The sequence below is a fragment of the Idiotropiscis lumnitzeri genome, chromosome 1 (genome assembly GCF_059441095.1).
Source record: "Idiotropiscis lumnitzeri isolate Australia: NSW breed Sydney's pygmy pipehorse chromosome 1, RoL_Ilum_1.0, whole genome shotgun sequence".
In the NCBI taxonomy this organism is placed as follows: Eukaryota; Metazoa; Chordata; class Actinopteri; order Syngnathiformes; family Syngnathidae; genus Idiotropiscis; species Idiotropiscis lumnitzeri.
In genome coordinates, this window is record NC_142391.1 from 7,125,370 (window position 1) to 7,143,704 (window position 18,335).

An 18,335-nucleotide genomic window follows, 5' to 3' on the forward strand; every position below is an offset into this window, starting at 1 on the left:
TAAATCAAATTTTCAACACATTGAAACTTTTTTCTCTTGGAATATTTTGGACTATGGATGAATCATTTTAAGTGGGAGTAATGCAAACTTTTAGACCGAGCGGCATGTACGGGGACATCAATAACATAAGAGAGTACAGTATCGCCCCCCCCCCAGAACAAGCCCCCCCCCCCCCCCCCCTCACCTATTTCTTCATAATTGTGTCAGTGGCGTGTGAACGTGGTTTTTTTTTTCCACCCTGGAAGTTTCCATGATGCCGTGTAGTAGTGCGGCCCCCGTCGTGTTCCCCCGCTTTTGAAAAATTAATGGCAGCTTCAATTGCACATAATTGCTTTGACATATATTCAGGAGCGCGCACACAAGCACGGCTGTGAAGGCAAGCAGAGGGGGAGTTATAAATAGCGGCTGTTTGTGGCGCTGCGACTGCTGGCCACAGGGACTCTGATGCGCGTGGCGGACCCCCAGAGCAAAACCTCACACATCAGAACCACACAAGTTCCCCCTGTGGTCCTCCCTTTCTGATGTGACACTCGCAATAATAAAAGCCAAACAAATATCTGCATCACGCGCCCAAAAAAAAAAAAAAAAAAACTACGCTCAAGTGTCACGATACAAAAGTCAAGTCAAATATGAATGACCCAGTTAGTGGGAGTGGACAAAAGTATTGGGACACGTGGTCTGTTCCAAGGACAGGAAGTGACAATTTTTTAATTTTTAATTTTTTTTTTTTTTTGCTGACATAACCGCTTTACGGTATGTCATCAACACAAAAGCAAAGCGTGTTGCCGTTTATACTTTTTACAGAGGTTCACTTTTCTTTACACTTGGATGGCAAGTTGACGTCGACAAAAGTAATGGGACATGTGACCAAACCAGTGACAAAAAGCGAAAATGGCTGAAATAAATAAATAAATAAATAATTTCTCTGTTTAAAGCAGTCAAGGTGGTTGCTCTTTTTATTCTTGAAGCGCAAACTTTTTTCTGTTGTGACATTCCAACTTTTTGTTTCTCGCTCCATATCTGCTTTTCGTGTAAAATTTGAACTTTTTTCCTCCCTCAGAATATTTCTTTTCTCTTTCTTTTCATAATATTGATTTAATTTCCGGTAAAAAAAAAATAAAAAAATATTAACTTGGAAAATTACAAATAGTGTTGCGCTCACAAATTAAGATTTTTATTTTAGCAGAGTTTTGACTCGTTCCTTCCGTAATTTGTTATTATTATTTCTTGTTGTATTTTTCTCCGGAATAAACCTTTTTTGGTTTGCTTTCCAAATATTGGGACTTTCGACATACAACGTCTAAATAGAGGTGGATTTTTTATTTAATTTTTTTTTTTTTATAATGGACAGCTTCTTATTACACTTGAATTACAAAGTAAATGTATACAAACACGTATGCCGATCTCTTTTATCAAGTTACTCACTCATCCTTAAAGTAAAGACTGACTCGTTCTTATTTTGTTTTTCACTGATGACCTTCTTTTTACACTTGCATTTGACGCATCAGTCTTACTTGTTTTTTTTTTTGTTTTTTTTAAAAAGGACAGAAGGGGGCTTTGGGATGGAATGCAAAGTGTGAAGCAGCGAGGTGAAGGTAAAAACAAGGAGCATGCCTCAACAAAGAGAACATACCTGCTTGAGGTTCACAGAGTTTAAAGAGCTAAGCCTGAGCGGCAAGATCCTGTCCACACACACAAACACACACACACCCGCTCACACACATATGACACACGCACACACCCTCAAGGCCATTCTGTTACACCTGGTCACCTTTATCCCTTTCAGTCCCCCACACCCTCAACCTTCCACGCACACATTCACATGCGCACACACGCGCACGCACACACGCGCACGCACACACGCACGGCAAAAGTGTTTCCCAGTGGTCTGACACGCAACTCCCATGGCTGTCTCCCTCAACAGATAAAACTAATTATTCCAAATCTACTCAGGTTGTCTAATCCTCACAAGAAAATGTCCAGTCAGTCATGAGGTGCACATACACACAGCAAAAAAAAAAAAAAAAGTGTCCAAAATTGACACAAAGGTGTCATTTGCATGCCAGGCCAGTAGTTGGCGATGTCACTTAGTAAGGAAACATTCACACATTGCATTTGTTTTTTTTGTTTTTTTGTTTTTTTTTCCCACATTCCACTTGTGTTGTCTATTCCAGTGTTAGTTTGTTTTTGGTTTATTCCAGTGTTCTAAAACTTTTTTTTTTTTTACCAAGTAAGACCATCGTGACCAGTGGTCAGCAGGGTTAGTATAGTTTGGGAATTTTAGATATTGTTAGTTCAAATTTCGTTTTGAGTTTTGTTCTCTTTAAATTTAGTTTTAATTGGTTTTCAGAGCGGGTTTGTTAGATTTGATTTGTTTTAGTTTTTTCAAAAATGCATTTTCGTGTTTTACTCGTGATCAACACGTAAAAAAAAAAAAGAGTCAATAATAAATTAATTGATATTAAAACTATTTAAAAAAAAATCAAAATCCATAAAAAATACTTCCAAAAATGTACGTAATTGTAAAGAGCAGCAAACATGACAGCAAATAGGTGAGTGGACAAATACCCACAATCATTTTGAGACCGGTTTGCATTGTTGACGACATTTGAAGCGGAAAAGGTTTGAAGACGCCATTGTAAACGTCCTCTCCAGCTCGTTTGACGCCCCCCCCCCCGATTTGTCCCAATGAGATCCGAAGGCAAATGGAAGCTCATAAACACCACACTCGACTGTATAGACTTTGAATTTGATCTTTTAGCGGTTTGCCATTTTATGAGTCGGGGGTATGAGGAGGACTTGCAGCAACAAAAGAAGACGTCGAAGAAAAAGAAAAAGAAGAAGAAGAAGAAGACGACAGCGCCGGTTGAGGCAGAGGCGTGGCCGCCATTGAGTGACATCTCGCCTCGTTTGCGGCGGCCTCATTAACAAACAATACGGCTGTGAAATTGGTTTAATGACAAAGTCATAAAATTGCTATTCTGCTCACTGATGGCCTCGGGGCACAGGGAGGATTTTGGCAGGATTACGACGCCTGCGCGCGTGCGTTAAAATAAGTTGCGTTCATGAAAGGAAAAAAAAAATCTAATCAAATCATCATCCTACACTTTCATTCCCTTACTATTAGAACAGAACAATTTAAAAAAAAAATATACACAACTAAACACGTCTTTTAAGAGTTCTCGACAACACTCGAAGGTGGGCCCTCATTTCTGGATCGTGGGGATCTATTTGGAAAATATGTCTCGTACTTTAACTAATTAATCGCAAACAAATCTGTAATTAATTGCGATTAATCGCAATTTTTTCTACGACTATTTTTTGTGAGGCTTTTAACAGGTATTTACCTGAATAATATATTGTAATTAATTTTAAAAAAAATCACGGAATATGAAGTGTGTGATCCTTCATTGCGATTTAAACGGAGTCATCTTTACAGGATTCTCAAAACTTATATAGTACATTTAGTTGTAAGCACCACACTCCATCAGTGTTGGTTTGTAAGGCCCAGTGGTAACTTAAGCAAGCTAATTTGGAATTTGGCTTTCCAAGTTATGCAAATTAATGTTTGAAAAAAATAAAACTGAGTTAACTGAGTTAAAATATTTAATTGCGTTAATTTTTTTAAAATTAATCTTGAGTTAACGTATTAATGTTGACAGCCCTAATATATATATATATATATATATATATATATATATTTTTTTTTTTTTTTCCTGCCAATCAACTAGAAAAAAAAGCATATTTTTTTAATCAAAATTGCAGTCTTTGCGATATCAATGAATTCTTCTTCCTTACCCACAATCGCTTTTTTTTCCACCGCGTTTTAACACCTCTCTCTTTCTGCAAATGAAATAAATTAACCTAGTTTTCCATCTCCCACACTTGTCGACCTCTCATCCCCACCGCTACAGAAATTACCCGTCTAAGAATTAAACAAAAAAAAAAAAAAAAGAAAAGAAAAGGGAGTCTCGCCCACGCACAAAACGCGGCTCGACTTTATTTCAAACGCGCCAGTTCTTGTTATTAAACGACCCCGCCAATAAAACCAAGCTGTTGAGGTATAAAAGAGCCAAAAGGTGCTGAGAAGTACAAAGACATCCCCAACCGCCCTCCACCCCCTCAGCCCTCCTCCCATCTCTTTCGAACGCTTTGCATGCAACGCCGCTTTCAGCTGCAGCAACTCCACAACCTCACACAGGCCGAAAGGATAATGTACAGTATTCCTGATCGAGTTTAGTTGCAAACTCTACATTATTTTACGCACAGTGTTGTCCATAAACATGTTAACGGTCTAAAAATGCAATATTTTGCAATTATTTTCGATTTGTGTCAAACGGTGGTAATTAACATGCATTCTTCTTTTTCCATTTTCCGGGCCATCGCTCCATTTTATTTTTTTAAAAACAATATTTAATGTATATGTTAATGTATGGATCATTCCATTTTTCTGTACTATAATTGCCCTGGAGACTGAATAAAACAGTCTACTGTCTTTTTTTTTCATTTACATATACAGCCCGTATTTTAAATGTGTGACATAAAAATCAGCTTGAAGCAAGCAAACAATTTGCTCGGTTTAGTTTTGTGCATTTTTCAGTTTTTTTAAAATTTTTTTTTACATAGTAAGTAGCATTACTAAAATTGCAGTCTCATATTATTTTTGATGGCGGTATTTTCCTTGATTTGGTGAGCAATGCAACTGAAATTCAAATAAACACCCCTTGCATTCTGGGGAGCTGGCACCCCCTTTTGCATGCCTCTGGATGCGACTCAAAATTTGTGAATTTGAACTTTGGTTAAACCACACCAATTTATTTATTTTTTGCTCAAAATTAAGCTATTTGCCTAACCTCACTGAAATCAAATATTTCAAATGCCCAATTTTTTGTCACTAAATCGGGATAAAAAAAATTAATAATAATAATAATAATAATAAAATATATATATATATATATATATATGTATTTATATACAAATATATTTTACATATATATTTTTAAAAATATATTTTATATTTTCTCTCTCTCTCTCTCTTCATATATATATATATATATATATATATATATGGTATTAAAATGTACAATTAAATCTAAATTTAATTGCTCAATTTACATCCTTGTTACAGAGAATAATAGAACTGCCAATTAAAAATGTGTGTGAGATAAAAGTTACAAACCAAAACAGATCCAAATCTTGTCACCCTGATAACAAACGTCCAATTTAATAAAATCCTCCACATAAGGCAGATTCCCGTATTCTGTATGAAATCCCGCAAAATTCGTTATGATTGTCGACTCACACAGCTGTTGTGCAACCACGCCGCATTGCGAGCCGAGTGTCTGATCAAGTGGCACTGTGTACCATTAATCACACTGCACGTATGCTTGGCAAAAAGCAGCCATCAACACAGTAGTGCGCATTAGCATCAGCTGTTTAATTGCTGCCAACTGAAATCAGAACAGCGACAACTGCTCAACTAAATCCCCCCCAAAAAATGTTTGCTCACGTCGCAATCTGCCAATAGTGGAAATGAGCGTTTTGCTGCCGCCCTCCAGACGCGATTATTATTTGCGCATGGAGAAAACAGCCAGATCAAATGAATTTAGCGGGTAGGTGGTTTGAGGGGGGGGGGGGGTGCTAACACTTGGGATCTGACAACAGAATCAATTCGGCTAATTAACTGCCAATTAGCGCTCCCTAAATGAGAGGGCTCATGATGCCCGTGTTGGCATCGCCGCAGACTCCGGCGACCCTCCGCCTCTCGTTTGCTCGCTCGCTCGCTCACTCGACGCCAATCGCACATGCTACGGCGCTATATTTAGAAAGCCAGGGTTGCAAAATGGCCACCGACAGAAGTCCCAGGTTGCAGCCCCCCAAAAAAGCGCTGACATTCATTTCCATCTGGGTCAAAGTGAAGACGGATGGTGAAAGTAGGATGTCGAGGAACGCACGAGAGGGCGTCAAAGAATTTAGGGAAGAATTAGCGGCTCTTGGTCATTTTACGATACATTTGGAAAATATGACTTCTTCTTGTTGGCCGCCAAAAGTGAAAGGATCATTAAAAAAAAACAAAAAAAAACGAACATAAAAGTCAGTGGTCCTACGTTTATTCCTGGCCGGAGATCAGAGGTTGGAAAATGCTCTGCAAAGTGAGAGGAACGCGTTGTTGGCTTTGGGACTTTTTCTTGGACGAACACACAGCAAACAAATACGCGCACCGATGGAATAGAATGTTGAACTTCAAGTTCGGCCTGAGTGTAGCTGAGCTACAAACAGAAACAAGTACGCTGGATTCTTGGACCAGGCGTCATAATGATTCGACTTATTGTTAGCCTATTAGCATAAAATTTTGGGAGTCAGGATGACGATTTAAAAAAAAAATTTTTTTTTTTTTTTTGTGTGTGTGTCTGCGTAGATTCTCAGTCACCCAAATCATTGTTTTCAGAATTGTGGCAACAACACTCTTCATGTTTCATCCATTTGTTGTAAACTTCCGAAACGACTTGGGCAGTAATGCTAATTAGGCTAATGATGTTGAATGGAACCTCGCAATTTGTGGCGACGTCCATTGAAAACCATTGGATTTATTTTTTTTAACCCCCCTCCCCAAAAACACAGCTTTAAAAAAATAATCAACAAAACCAAAACAAGCAAACAAAAATAATATATTAAAAAATATTGAAAAAAATCAAATAAAATCTGCGAATAGGTGAAGTTTGTAGGTGCCAAATAGGCAAAATGAAATAACACATTGTGTACCTATTTATTTTTACACATGGAAATTGTGTGACCGAAATTGTGTTTTCAAGTTATTAAATAAAATAATTTTAATATGATGATTTTTTTAGACTCGTACATCTCATAGCATTCACTAATGAATTGATTTTATTTTTAAAATGTTATTTTTCACGCTGATATTTTTCTACCATTTATTAATCTACATAAAAAAAATATTCTATAATTAATTCAACATTTTTTCAATTTTTAACAGTTCAATAATTACAAAATGTCATTTTTATTTTAATACAATAAACTCATTAAATTAAAAAAAAATTGATTTTTAATACCAATTAAGAAAATGATTTTTTTTACTGTAAAAAAATATTATTTCTACATACAAAAACATTTTACAACATACTTTATATGATAGAAAATCCTAATTCATGTTGCAGTTTATTTTCATTATAAGGATTCATTCCTAAAAATAACATTGAAAAATATCCAAAATTATTCTTAACCAAAAGGTTTCTGCTATAAAATGCATTGTTTTGAAAAAATCCTAAAATCAAAAATCACTTTTGCACCTGCCCGGGACGCCCCTGTAAATAGTCCGCAGCCGTTGGCTCATGCCGCGCATACCGCCAGCTGATTGAACCTTTCATAACAATAATAATAATACTAATAATCAGCGTACTATGCCCTCCGTGGAGCGAACGGCCCCAGATATTGCAGCTAATTTGCGTCGCCAGTGGGCACAGGCCGTCTGGCGCCGTTGTCTGGCGGATATCCTTCCCTTATCATGTGACCTGTGCTCTGACACGGGGCAAAGGTTGGCCGAGAGCCGCCCCTGTGTCTTAATAACTCACTCATTGTATTCCTTTCTGCCGCTAATTAGAGCCTCTCTCTCTCTCTTTTTCGCTCTCGGTCGTGTGTATGCAAGCGCGTGTGTGTGAGTATTCCCCCCTGGGCTGTAGAGACGAGCCAGAGGAGTAAAAATAGAGTGTGGCTTAGTGCCCTCTTTATTGTTATTAGTGCTCCATTGGCACAGCAGTCCGTCATCATATATGCCAAGAAGTGACATATTCTCTCTTTCTGGCTGCCTGCGAAGACGAGGGAATAATGAGCGGACGATTTCCTGCTTTTCTTTTCGCCGCCTTTCTCTCGCTGTCATTCGTCATCTCATGTGTGTTTATGCCACGGCTGCCTCGGCGCGCTGGTAAATAAAGGCGGGATGTCGTGCTGGGTCCTATGCCGACGATCCGGTCAGGGTCCATTTAGCTTCAAATGACGCCGCGAGAGATGCTAGCTAGAAGCGTCACCAAGTTTTCGCCTCTGCCAAGGCCCGATAATGCATCACACGATAAATCTTTCCAACACTAAAGGGTTCAATTTCATCAAATCGTCCGGTTTAGAAAAATAAAATTTTTCCTTACGCGCTTAAGAGGCATTGCAATTTATTATATTATAGTGTGGAAGAAAAAAATTGGGAGCCACGCCACGCCCTTGTGTCTATAAAATGTTCATTTAACTACACTAAACTAATAAAACAGCTATTTTCATTTTCTATCAAATATTACAGCTAAAATGTGCAAAAAAAAAAATATTTTTTTCAAATCCAAGCGCCGCCCTCCACATAAAATTTGTGGAAAATAGTTTTATTGAGCATGCAAGCTAACCCCTGAAAATAAATCCTGGATTTGCTCCGAAATTTAGCGCTGCACCCTGCAGAATTTTACAGTAAAATATATATTTTTTTGTAATCTTTTTAACTAATCCACAACGGAAATTCACTTTTTATTTTCATTTCCGTACTTTTACTTATACGCTTAGAAAAGTGAAAAATATCCTTAATTCTATTGTAGAACCGCACCACATATAAACCCAGCCACAATAGGTTTTTGGACTAATCATGCTAACTCAAATGAAGGGCAATGAATGCATAAATAATAAGCATATAAATACGAAAAAATAAAAATGTCCTTTTCAAAAACCTACACGGGAAACCGCAAGTACCAAAAACAATTTCCTCGGCGGAGGTAACTAAGGGTGACTATGCACTCACGATACCTCTGTAAATAGCAGGAGAGGTCACAGAGACACATTAGAAATAACATGTCCACACAGTATGCATACATTGGCGACCATTAAAAGCATAATCAAGTAGCGGCAGAATAGTGGACTTTAACCTCTTCCTGTGTTCGTTATTAACAGTGGCCGGCCGGCTAATGCATTCAGGTGAGGCTGTTAGCTAGTGACGCAAACGGGAGATAGCGACTATACGAGTGGGACTAAACTCAAGGTTTTAAAGCGGTTGTTTTGGGTGGGTGCAGGTGAGCAGCAGGTACAAAAAGGGGAGGACGGTTTGATGGGGTAGGAGGGGACCAAGTGCAACACAGGGCAGCCTTGTGCCGTCGCCCGACCGCAATTGTGGCCGAGTACAAAGCCCTGATTCAGCACATCCTTTGCCCCATGGGGGGGAGAGCGCTGGAAACCCAAGACGGCGGCCATATCGCCCCCCCCACCCCCTCGTCTTCTCCTAACCACCACCACGCCGTTGCTCTGTCTCCCCGGCTGCGTCTCTATCTGTCTTTGGCCCGTCATGTTCGCAGCGGCCACGCATCAAAGGCAAACAGAACAATGCCAAGGTCCAGCCAGGAATTTGAAGAGCTTTTATTTTTAACAGGAATTTCGGACGGCAGCGGTGTGTCATGTCCCGTGGAAAGATAAACCAGAGGAGGGAAAATAAAACATGATTTGTTGTCGATCACTTGAAAATTCCAAAATATGATGTTGTAGTATGCATGCCAGGCCAGTAGTTGGCGATACCACAAAATCATCTTTATGAGAATCTTTGATGTTTTGTTTTCTTTTCAGTCCTGAGAGTGCCAAAATTGCTGTTGTTGACTCTACCTCTGAGTCCAAAATATGATTTCTGAATACCTTTTTGTCATTTTTTCATTTCGCAATGTCGCAAATATAAATATAAATTCAGCAAAGCCCTGTAATTTCATCATCACGGCCAGTTGTGTTGAAAGCAATTTCGCATTAATTATCGGAATTTTGGAAGCCGCAGAAGAAAGATGGGGGGATTTCTGATTTGAACGGACAATGGTTTTAATAGTTTGCGATTTTTCATTTATGTCACCTTTTTTGTGTGTGTGACTTTTTTATTCTTTCAAAGTCAGTTAGTTTTAATTAGTTTTTTAGATTATGGAGATTAGTTTTTATTATCATTATTTAGTTTGTATTAGTGTTAGTTTCATTTTTTCCCCTTATATGGATTATTTGTCAAGTGCAAGATTAATTAAAAAATGTCACAATGAACATTCTGTAAAATGAAAAAAAAAGGAAATTTATTCCCAAATGACTGTTCAAAACCCTTTTTCCGCACGGCTGTACAACTTAACAAAAAATAAATTTAAACCCAAAAGCTCATGAATAAAGCCATTTAGTTATCTTTTTTGTGTGTAAAACATTCATTTGTATTATACATTGTTTACAAAATGCTTTTTTTTCAATTATAATTTCAGTTAATTAATTTAGCTATAACAACCTCGGCTTGGACGCGTTTCCATCCACTCTCGGAAGTTGAGCAAAATTTATAATTATTCTCTCATTTAATTCCATCCACATTCACGAGAGGAAACACCACCATCACAGCGTTGTTTTTCTGGATTTTGACTGTTTTTGCAAGGCCGACAGAATATTGTGTTCTAAAGATATAAAAACATGGAGCAATGCCGCAAAAAGAAAAAAAAAGGGCAAAGACGTATAAATACGTCTTTGGGAGACGGGGACTACAATTTTGAAAACGTATATATACACGTCTTGTGGATTGAATGAGTTATTAACTCCTTTGAGCATCATTTTTTTTAATCATTTTTCTGCTTAATAGCGCTTGGAAACAGGAGTCCAGAACATTCAGTGAAAACTATTCAAACATCAAGGAGATTGCGGGCGCTTTCCAAGTCTATCTCTGTCTGCTTCCCTGTTCCTGTTATATTAATCACCATGACACAGGCGAGGCGACTCAATTTTCTGCTCCCGTAGGTAAGGTGCACGCCGCGGCGCTTTCGGAGACGGCTGGCGCGAGCCATGAAAACAGGCGGCTAATCTTTGCTTACCGGTGTAATTGAAATGCTATCCACACTGTAGGGTGCATTAAAGTCTGATAACAGCGGTTCCTGTGGCCAATTTAAGTAGCTCGGCTCGGAGGGGGAATAAAGCAGAAGGGTGAGGGACGAACGGGGAGTTGCAGGGGGGGTTGTGATAGATAAGGCTGACAAACCGGGCTAATTCTGCAGGCATGTTTCTCATTGTGATCCAAGAAAAATGAGACCCGGAGAAAAAAAAAAAAATGAATCGGAGAAGAAAAAAAAGAAAAAAAAAAAAATCAATTGACCCTGAGGTGGCGTGTCGGCCCGCGCGCCTGATAAACCTAAAAGCTTCGTTAATGTGGGCCCGCCTGTACCCGGCAGATAGAGCACTTTGTAAATGAACCCGCTTTGATAAATATATTAAGGAAAGCTGCGAATAAAAGGCGCAGACTTGTCATTTGTAAATAGAACCCCCCGCTACACGGAATTAGAATGATAAAATGGGGTTCCATATAATTAAGTTTGTGTAAGACCTGAAATCCGTGCAAATACCTTCCCGGCGCGCTGAAAGGAGCCTGTCACTTCAATTAATCTGAACATCACCCTGAGAATGTACGGAACCAAATTAAGCCGCAGATAAAACCGGGGCTAGTATTTTGATAAGTAATTCCTGTATCATTTCTTTGCTTCTGTGATCATTTTATTTAATCCACCACCCCCAGTTATGTGCTAAGCCGTCTACAAAGGCCTCACCGGCCTGGCCACCGCCACCTTAATCCCACCGTATAGCTGCCGTGCAACGGGGAGGGGGCGGCTGGCGCTTTTTGTGTGGGGGCACCCATGGCGGAGCTTGCTATGGCTTTTTTGGATGGCAAGGGTGGGCAAAAAGGAGGTGGGGGTGCTTGTGGGTGTGGGGGCTGCAGGGGTAGCTTAGGATCTCCCTTAAATAGATCGCAGTCAATACATGTGTATCAAGCCACAAAGAGGCGCTGACTTAAGCGATAACCGGAACATCCTGCTTGCTAACACATAATAATATTACAAAGTGTGTGCGTGTGTGTATGTGTGTGGATTTGGTATTATGTATTTGGGAAAAAGGTGGGGAAGCGATTTCCCATTGGGGTTCATTTCAGCCCTACTTAAATGCATATTTGTACTGTATGTGGGATATATATATATATATATATATATATATATATATATATATATATATATATATATATATATATATATATGATTACTTTTTTGGGTAATTAATCACTAGAATTCTCGATCAAAATGGAGTCATCATTGCAGGCATTTTACTTCAAAACATTTCTCAAAACTGCCCACAAGCACCAACACTCCAGCAGTGTTGGTTTGCAAGGCCAGGCGGTAACTTGATCAGGGTGTTTTGTTCTGAGATGATGTGCTAAAGATGTACACCGAATATGGGACAATATTTGCAAAGTATGCACATTATTTTTGAAGTAAATCGAACTGAGTTAACAGAGTTAAAATATTTAACTCTGTTAAAATTTAGACTAATCTCAAGAGTTAACGCTTTAATTTTGACAGCTCTAATATATACATATATGAAGTTGCAACCAGGAACAATTACCTAGCCTTGTTAGCCTAGCTGGTAAAGCTTGTTCGTGCCACAGATATTGCCAAGACCTCCTATTCATCAACAGTGTCCCCTTAAAGCCTGGCGCAGCATTTAGCTAGCCTGATTAGCTTCACTGATAACGCCATGGATAGGAAAATGGCTCACGTAAGTAAGATAAAATGAGCATTTTGGTTTGCAAGCTAACAAAAAGCATACCGTGGCTCAGAGAGGTTTGACTGACTTTTTGAGGCTAAAACTGATAATGTGGTTGACCACACACGATACAGATCAATGTTAGTAAGCCATAAAACGTGTTCTTGAAGACGGCTCGTTTTCAACTCACTCGCAAAAGACAGTGCAAATATTGAAAGCAGTTAGCGTTGTTAGCTTATAGCTTCAAGCCCCTTGGACAGTAACTCACATTACTGATGTCATGTTCAAGAATATCAAGGAACAAAATCTTCTCTAATTACAATTACAACCATCCAAATAGAACTAGTCCGCTCCCACCAAGAGCTAGCCTTCTTAGCTCACTTCGCTAAATTGCCAGCGATTATAACTAGGCCATTACTAGCCAAAAGGTTTCCAGAGCTTTCATTTTTCTGTGTTCATCTGTAATAACTTGAGCAGCTGCAGATCCACGTATATACGTATATGAGGCCGTATATTTCCCCACCCATACTTCAAGAGGCAGCTGGAGGTTAAAATGTGAACTCACCAGTTGTTTACTTGTAAAATGGTGAGTCCCGTGTCTTGCGCTAGCTGCTTCTTCTGCTCTTCAGACGGGTACGGGTGCTGCGGGAGACAACACACACACACACGCACACACTCGTTAGTCACATAAATATAGACAGGCTTGCAACAGCGTTAAATTCCTTGCCGTTTGCCAGTTGCTTTCGACATTTTTTTAACCATGTTGGCTGCATTGCAGCGCACCTTCTTCGTGACCTCCACCCAACCCCGCCGCTCCCTCTGCATGGTATAGACATAGGCGGCACGCACGTGTCCACCCGCCGTCAACGCGCACGCAGATATAATTTAGCTTAACCTGTCAGAGCTGGCCAAACAAGTTTGTCAAAACTTTCAAACCCCGCCAACACCTTCACGCAAACAACGTCAATGTACAGTATAGCATCGACATGCATGTACATAAGACAAATTACTTGATTTATTCTTATTAATCGCTTTGATTTCACAATGCTTTTATCTCCCGTACTGATTTGCTAGCTAACAGCCAGTGAGAGTGCTCATTTGTCACGCTTCAGATTTCTAAACGATGATTTATATTTAAGTTTTCTTCCCGCTCGTATAATGAATGAGTTAGCCAAGATGATATCTGTGCGCGTTTGATTTCATGAAGGTGTGACTGTGGATGACATGATGAACAATGATTTCTCAGCCGTGCCATTTGCTTCAGATAGCGTGAAAGTAATTATTTGAAGAATTAAATATTCTTAACTAAAGACCGATTATTTTAAATTTTGGACTCAGTTTAATAGTAAATTTGCCCTTTAAAAATAATTTTAATATAATGGCACACTCGTCAACATTTTCCCCCTCGATGTTCGCTGGCCGGAGAGTGAATAGCTCGACGCCTGGCTCTCTGCGACTCTGAACAGTCTCAGCGATATAAATCTGCACCAAAATGTAAGTAATCACTTGATTACTAATGAGTTAAGTAATTACTAATTAATTAAGTAAATAAAAATATTTTTTTCATAATTACATGGCCCCTTACCACATTTCTCTTAAAAAAAATTCTGAAAATCAGTTTGTAGTCTTCTGTGAGCTTGTTAACAAATCTTAAAAGTATGGCAGCGGTATGAGGAAAAAAATCTGGAGCAGCACCACAATTCAATGACGTTAGCGTAAAATTCACCTGAGTTGTTTTTGCATGATTTTGCTAAGTAACAAGTCATCTTTTTATGCGATCATGCTAGGTAACAATAAAAAAAAAAAAAAAAACACAAAAGGAATCCGTTTCTATCGAAACTTGTGAGGATGCTTTCATTCCATCCCCACACCGCAGTCGAGACGCTTCCACCCGAGGGCCGCCATGACGCCGTCGGTGTCGTCTCGGATGGAGGCAATGTGGGCTGACGTATGCATGGCGGGCCTTGGGCTGCTCGGCTATGAAGCGTGACAAAACAACAGTGATTGCCACTGACAGATGTCTTTAAGGGCCAGATTAGGAGGCGGGCGCACGCAAACGACACAAATGACACACTGTGTTTGCGCGCGCACGCACGGGCACGCGCACGCGCACACGCCGAAATAGTCATAGAGTTGACACCTGCAAGTCAGCGAGCACAAGAATTCCTTTTAAAAGATGACACTTAAATCCTCCTCGATTTTCAGGTGGTTTCAGGCTCCATTAACATTCTTGGGCTTCAAAGAAAACACCGACGTGTCTTACTCTTCTTATTTTCCCCTCTCACCCTGCAGCTTCTTTCACTTGCACGCCCATACAAAAAAGCAGATTAACGCAGGAGCGCCGGCGAAAGGAATTCAATTGTAGTTTTATATTGTTTTTGTGTTGAAATAATAGATGCACATCGAGGTAACGGGAGGAAAGGGAATTAAATCTCAATCTGCATCGACACCAACAATGTATTTTTTTAGCCTGTTGGGGGGAATCTGTTGATTTAGCAAAAAAAAAAAAAAAATATGGCGATGATCACGGAAGTAAGATAAAAATTTTTACATGGCCTTTGTGTTACAATAAATGTAGCAAAACAAAAATAAAAATAAAGAAAAAAATAAAAATAAAACAAATGATGACCCTCCTCAAAATTTTGTGAAATTTAGTTTAGTAGTTTGTGCTTGAACCTAATAACGGCCAAAAAAAAAAAAAACAAGCATTTTTTTTTTGCAACATTTCAGTAGTTTTTGCATTAAACTTATTTTTTTTTTCATTGACCCAAACAGTTTGAGACAAGTAATAAGTGTCCACCCCGACAACATTCGCGAGCATTCACAGCTCACTGACAATTCCAACAGAAACCAGCAAACTAATAAATGCTAGCAAAAAAAAAAACACACACAAAAAAAAGCACAATGGTGGAGGTAACATCAAATAACATAACATAAAAAAAAAAGAAAAACTTCCTTTGCCTCATGCCGTTCACGCCATCAAGATTTTGTGACAATCGCTTCAATAGTCTTTGAGCCTGTTGAAACACACTTTTATCTAATTAAAACTTTCTTTGAAGAATGCCCTCGATTAATAAAGAAGCCTCCTCGGATTGGACAAATAATGACTCCTGTCTGCACGGACGGATTAATCTAACGTGCCATCCTTGCTGATATGCCAAATTATCGACAACGTAATACAAAATAGACTTTTTGATTGCCAAGTGTTGACAGTTCTTTGGCTTGGCTGACAGAGCGACTTCATTGAGTTACTTGTGGTTTGTGCGTGTGTGCGCGTGTGCGTGTCTATGAGCATGCATATAAAAAAAAAAAAAAAACATGACACAGATATGCCATTTTAACACCTCATGGTGCATGGGTGGCTAATTGGAATTCACCATGTTCCCATGTGGAATTTTCTGGGAAATTATTTAAATAAATAAATAAATACATACATAATAAAATAATAAAATAAAATAAAATAAAATAAAATAAAATAAAATAAAATAAAATAAAATAAAATAAAATAAAATAAAATTAAATTAAATTAAATTAAATTAAATTAAATTAAATTAAATTACATTTTAAAAAATGAAGCCTAAAATTATCGAATGTTTGTGAAAACACCTTGGAAGAACTACACTCGAAAATGTGACCTGCTGCCACAAATAGCACAATTTGTCGCAGAAATGGGACATATTGACAATTTTGAAGCAATGATTGTGTTAAGACAACATTTTTTTTTTTTTTAAGTAACGCACATACAGAATATTCCATTGGTACTATGGCATTTACAAGTAAATGTATTCCCTTTTTCAGTATGGTGCGCCACAAAACTGATACCAGGTTAAATGAGGACATTTGGAAAAAAAAAGAAAAAACAGCGAGGAAATTTTGGCAACCAAAATTAATAGCATGTTCATGCAACAACACGTAATATCAGTGCCGTCTCCTTTCCTCCTCACCCCATTCCACCATCACTTCTGCACTTCTCTGTGTTTTCACATTAGCTCTGACCTCGGTCAAACTCGCACAGAAGACAAACAGTGAGGATGACACGGAGGAGCAACGTAGATTGGAAATGGGAGTGGGTCATTTACATTGTATTAAAGCTTCGGCAGCCTCCGCAGTCCATCATCCGTCCTCATAGCGTGCTGATATATACACGCTCTGTGTCGTCCGAACGAGTGGTCAGCATTAACAGGACAGACTCATCAAGGAGAACGAGGTTGCTCAAACGACCCGTGGAAGAGCTACGCACAACAGCAATGCTGATTCACCTGATAAATTACTTTTTAAAAGGTCAAAGTGTAATTTGGAGACGGACGTACAAGTGTAAAACTCAACACTTTAACACTGTTAGGTGTTGAAGAATATTAACACCCAAGGGAACTATTTGGGGGGGAATTTGGCAGACTGCAATGCGCCACGTTGGATGTTTCGGTCGACTGAGGGCCTTTACTTTTATACACCTTCGCCGCACCTGAGAGTTTGTCGGCAAAAAGTAGACCAAGCTTTCGACAAGCTAAAAGTAGGTCAAAGTTGTGGCTCAGGTTGATTAACATGATGGTCATTCCACACGTGTGCGGGCTCTTTTTACAAATTATTTACCAATCGTAAGTGTTGAAAATGGCTTGTTCTCTTCGAGGATGCATTGTTAATAGTATCACAAATGTGCCATTTTTCGGGTCTCCTGAAAATGGATTATTTTAGATCTATTTTTATAAGCACCCCTGCTGGCCGCGCTGCCCTCTGGGGGTATATTCAAGGGTGGATGGCAGTCTCCAAGTTGCCAACTTTACATCACCCACAAGTGGAGAATTTCTTGTGGTTCCTTATTAACAAACTTTGCCTCCAGTGTGTCTGTTTCTGCTTCCACTATGTAGACCATTCATCTCCCCTGCGCTGAATTTAAAGGGAATGGGGAGGAGCCGCTAAACTTGGCCAGTAAAAATGTCGGCTGTGTTCATTCCCACAACGGCGCAAACGCCCCTTTCAAACTGCTAGCATCTACAAAAATACCAAAGGAAAGAGAACTCGACCCATGCAGATTTTTGTGTATTTCTTCTTTTTTTCTTAACATTCATGTGCAGTATTTTTAATATGAAATTGTTTTACCATGTGATGATGACAAATTTATGAAATTATGGGCATTTTGATATAGTTGTGAATCCACCCAGATTTTCTTTTAATAACATTTGGAAAATAATTGTAAAAGTTTGTGTATTTTGAGTCCAAATCGTACACGCTCTCGGGGAGTGGTCCATCCTTCACAAGTTCCACTGTATTTGGTTCAGCCCCCCGCACTCATGCCACGTCAAATGCTTTCTTACCACCTCCTCTATGGAGCCCCCCCCCCAAAAAAAAACCCTGAAAGCTGCACTCACCAACCCTCCAACACGCCCTTTTTACGATTGTGACTGCAGGCCACCCACACTTTATGTTGTGGCAGCTTTGGGGCTCACGCATGTCAGCCACAAACACACACCCAAGCGAACACACTAACGCCCAGGCAAACACAAACAGATGGACTTGAGAAGCGAGACGCCATGGTGGGCCTGCTGGTTACGAGGGGGCAGCAGCCGTGAAATGGGAGAACGACTGCTTGGACCTCCGAGTAACCTCGTCACGTTAATTGCGCCGCGGTGGAAGTAGGTGGCAATCGCGGATACTCCACTAGAGACGTGTAGCGTCGCGATGTGGCGATTCCGTCGTACTTGTTATATTGGAAGAAAAATATTTACGGTCTACCTAGAAAGAAAAAAGTGTATATGTATTATTATTATTATTATTAT

At 39.3% G+C, this 18,335-nt stretch overlaps 1 protein-coding gene across 8 annotated transcripts in view; it reads right to left on the reverse strand.

Annotated features, from left to right (window-relative positions):
* The window catches only part of meis2a (Meis homeobox 2a), a 110,676-nt gene that overhangs the window by 19,260 nt on the left and 73,081 nt on the right, over positions 1 to 18,335 (reverse strand). For all 8 annotated transcript variants that reach the window (XM_088314006.1, XM_088314000.1, XM_088313991.1 and 5 more), the window contains exon 9: positions 13,127 to 13,203. In XM_088314006.1, coding sequence (XP_088170132.1) covers positions 13,127 to 13,203 — 77 coding nt within the window. The remainder of the gene's footprint in view (positions 1 to 13,126; positions 13,204 to 18,335) is intronic.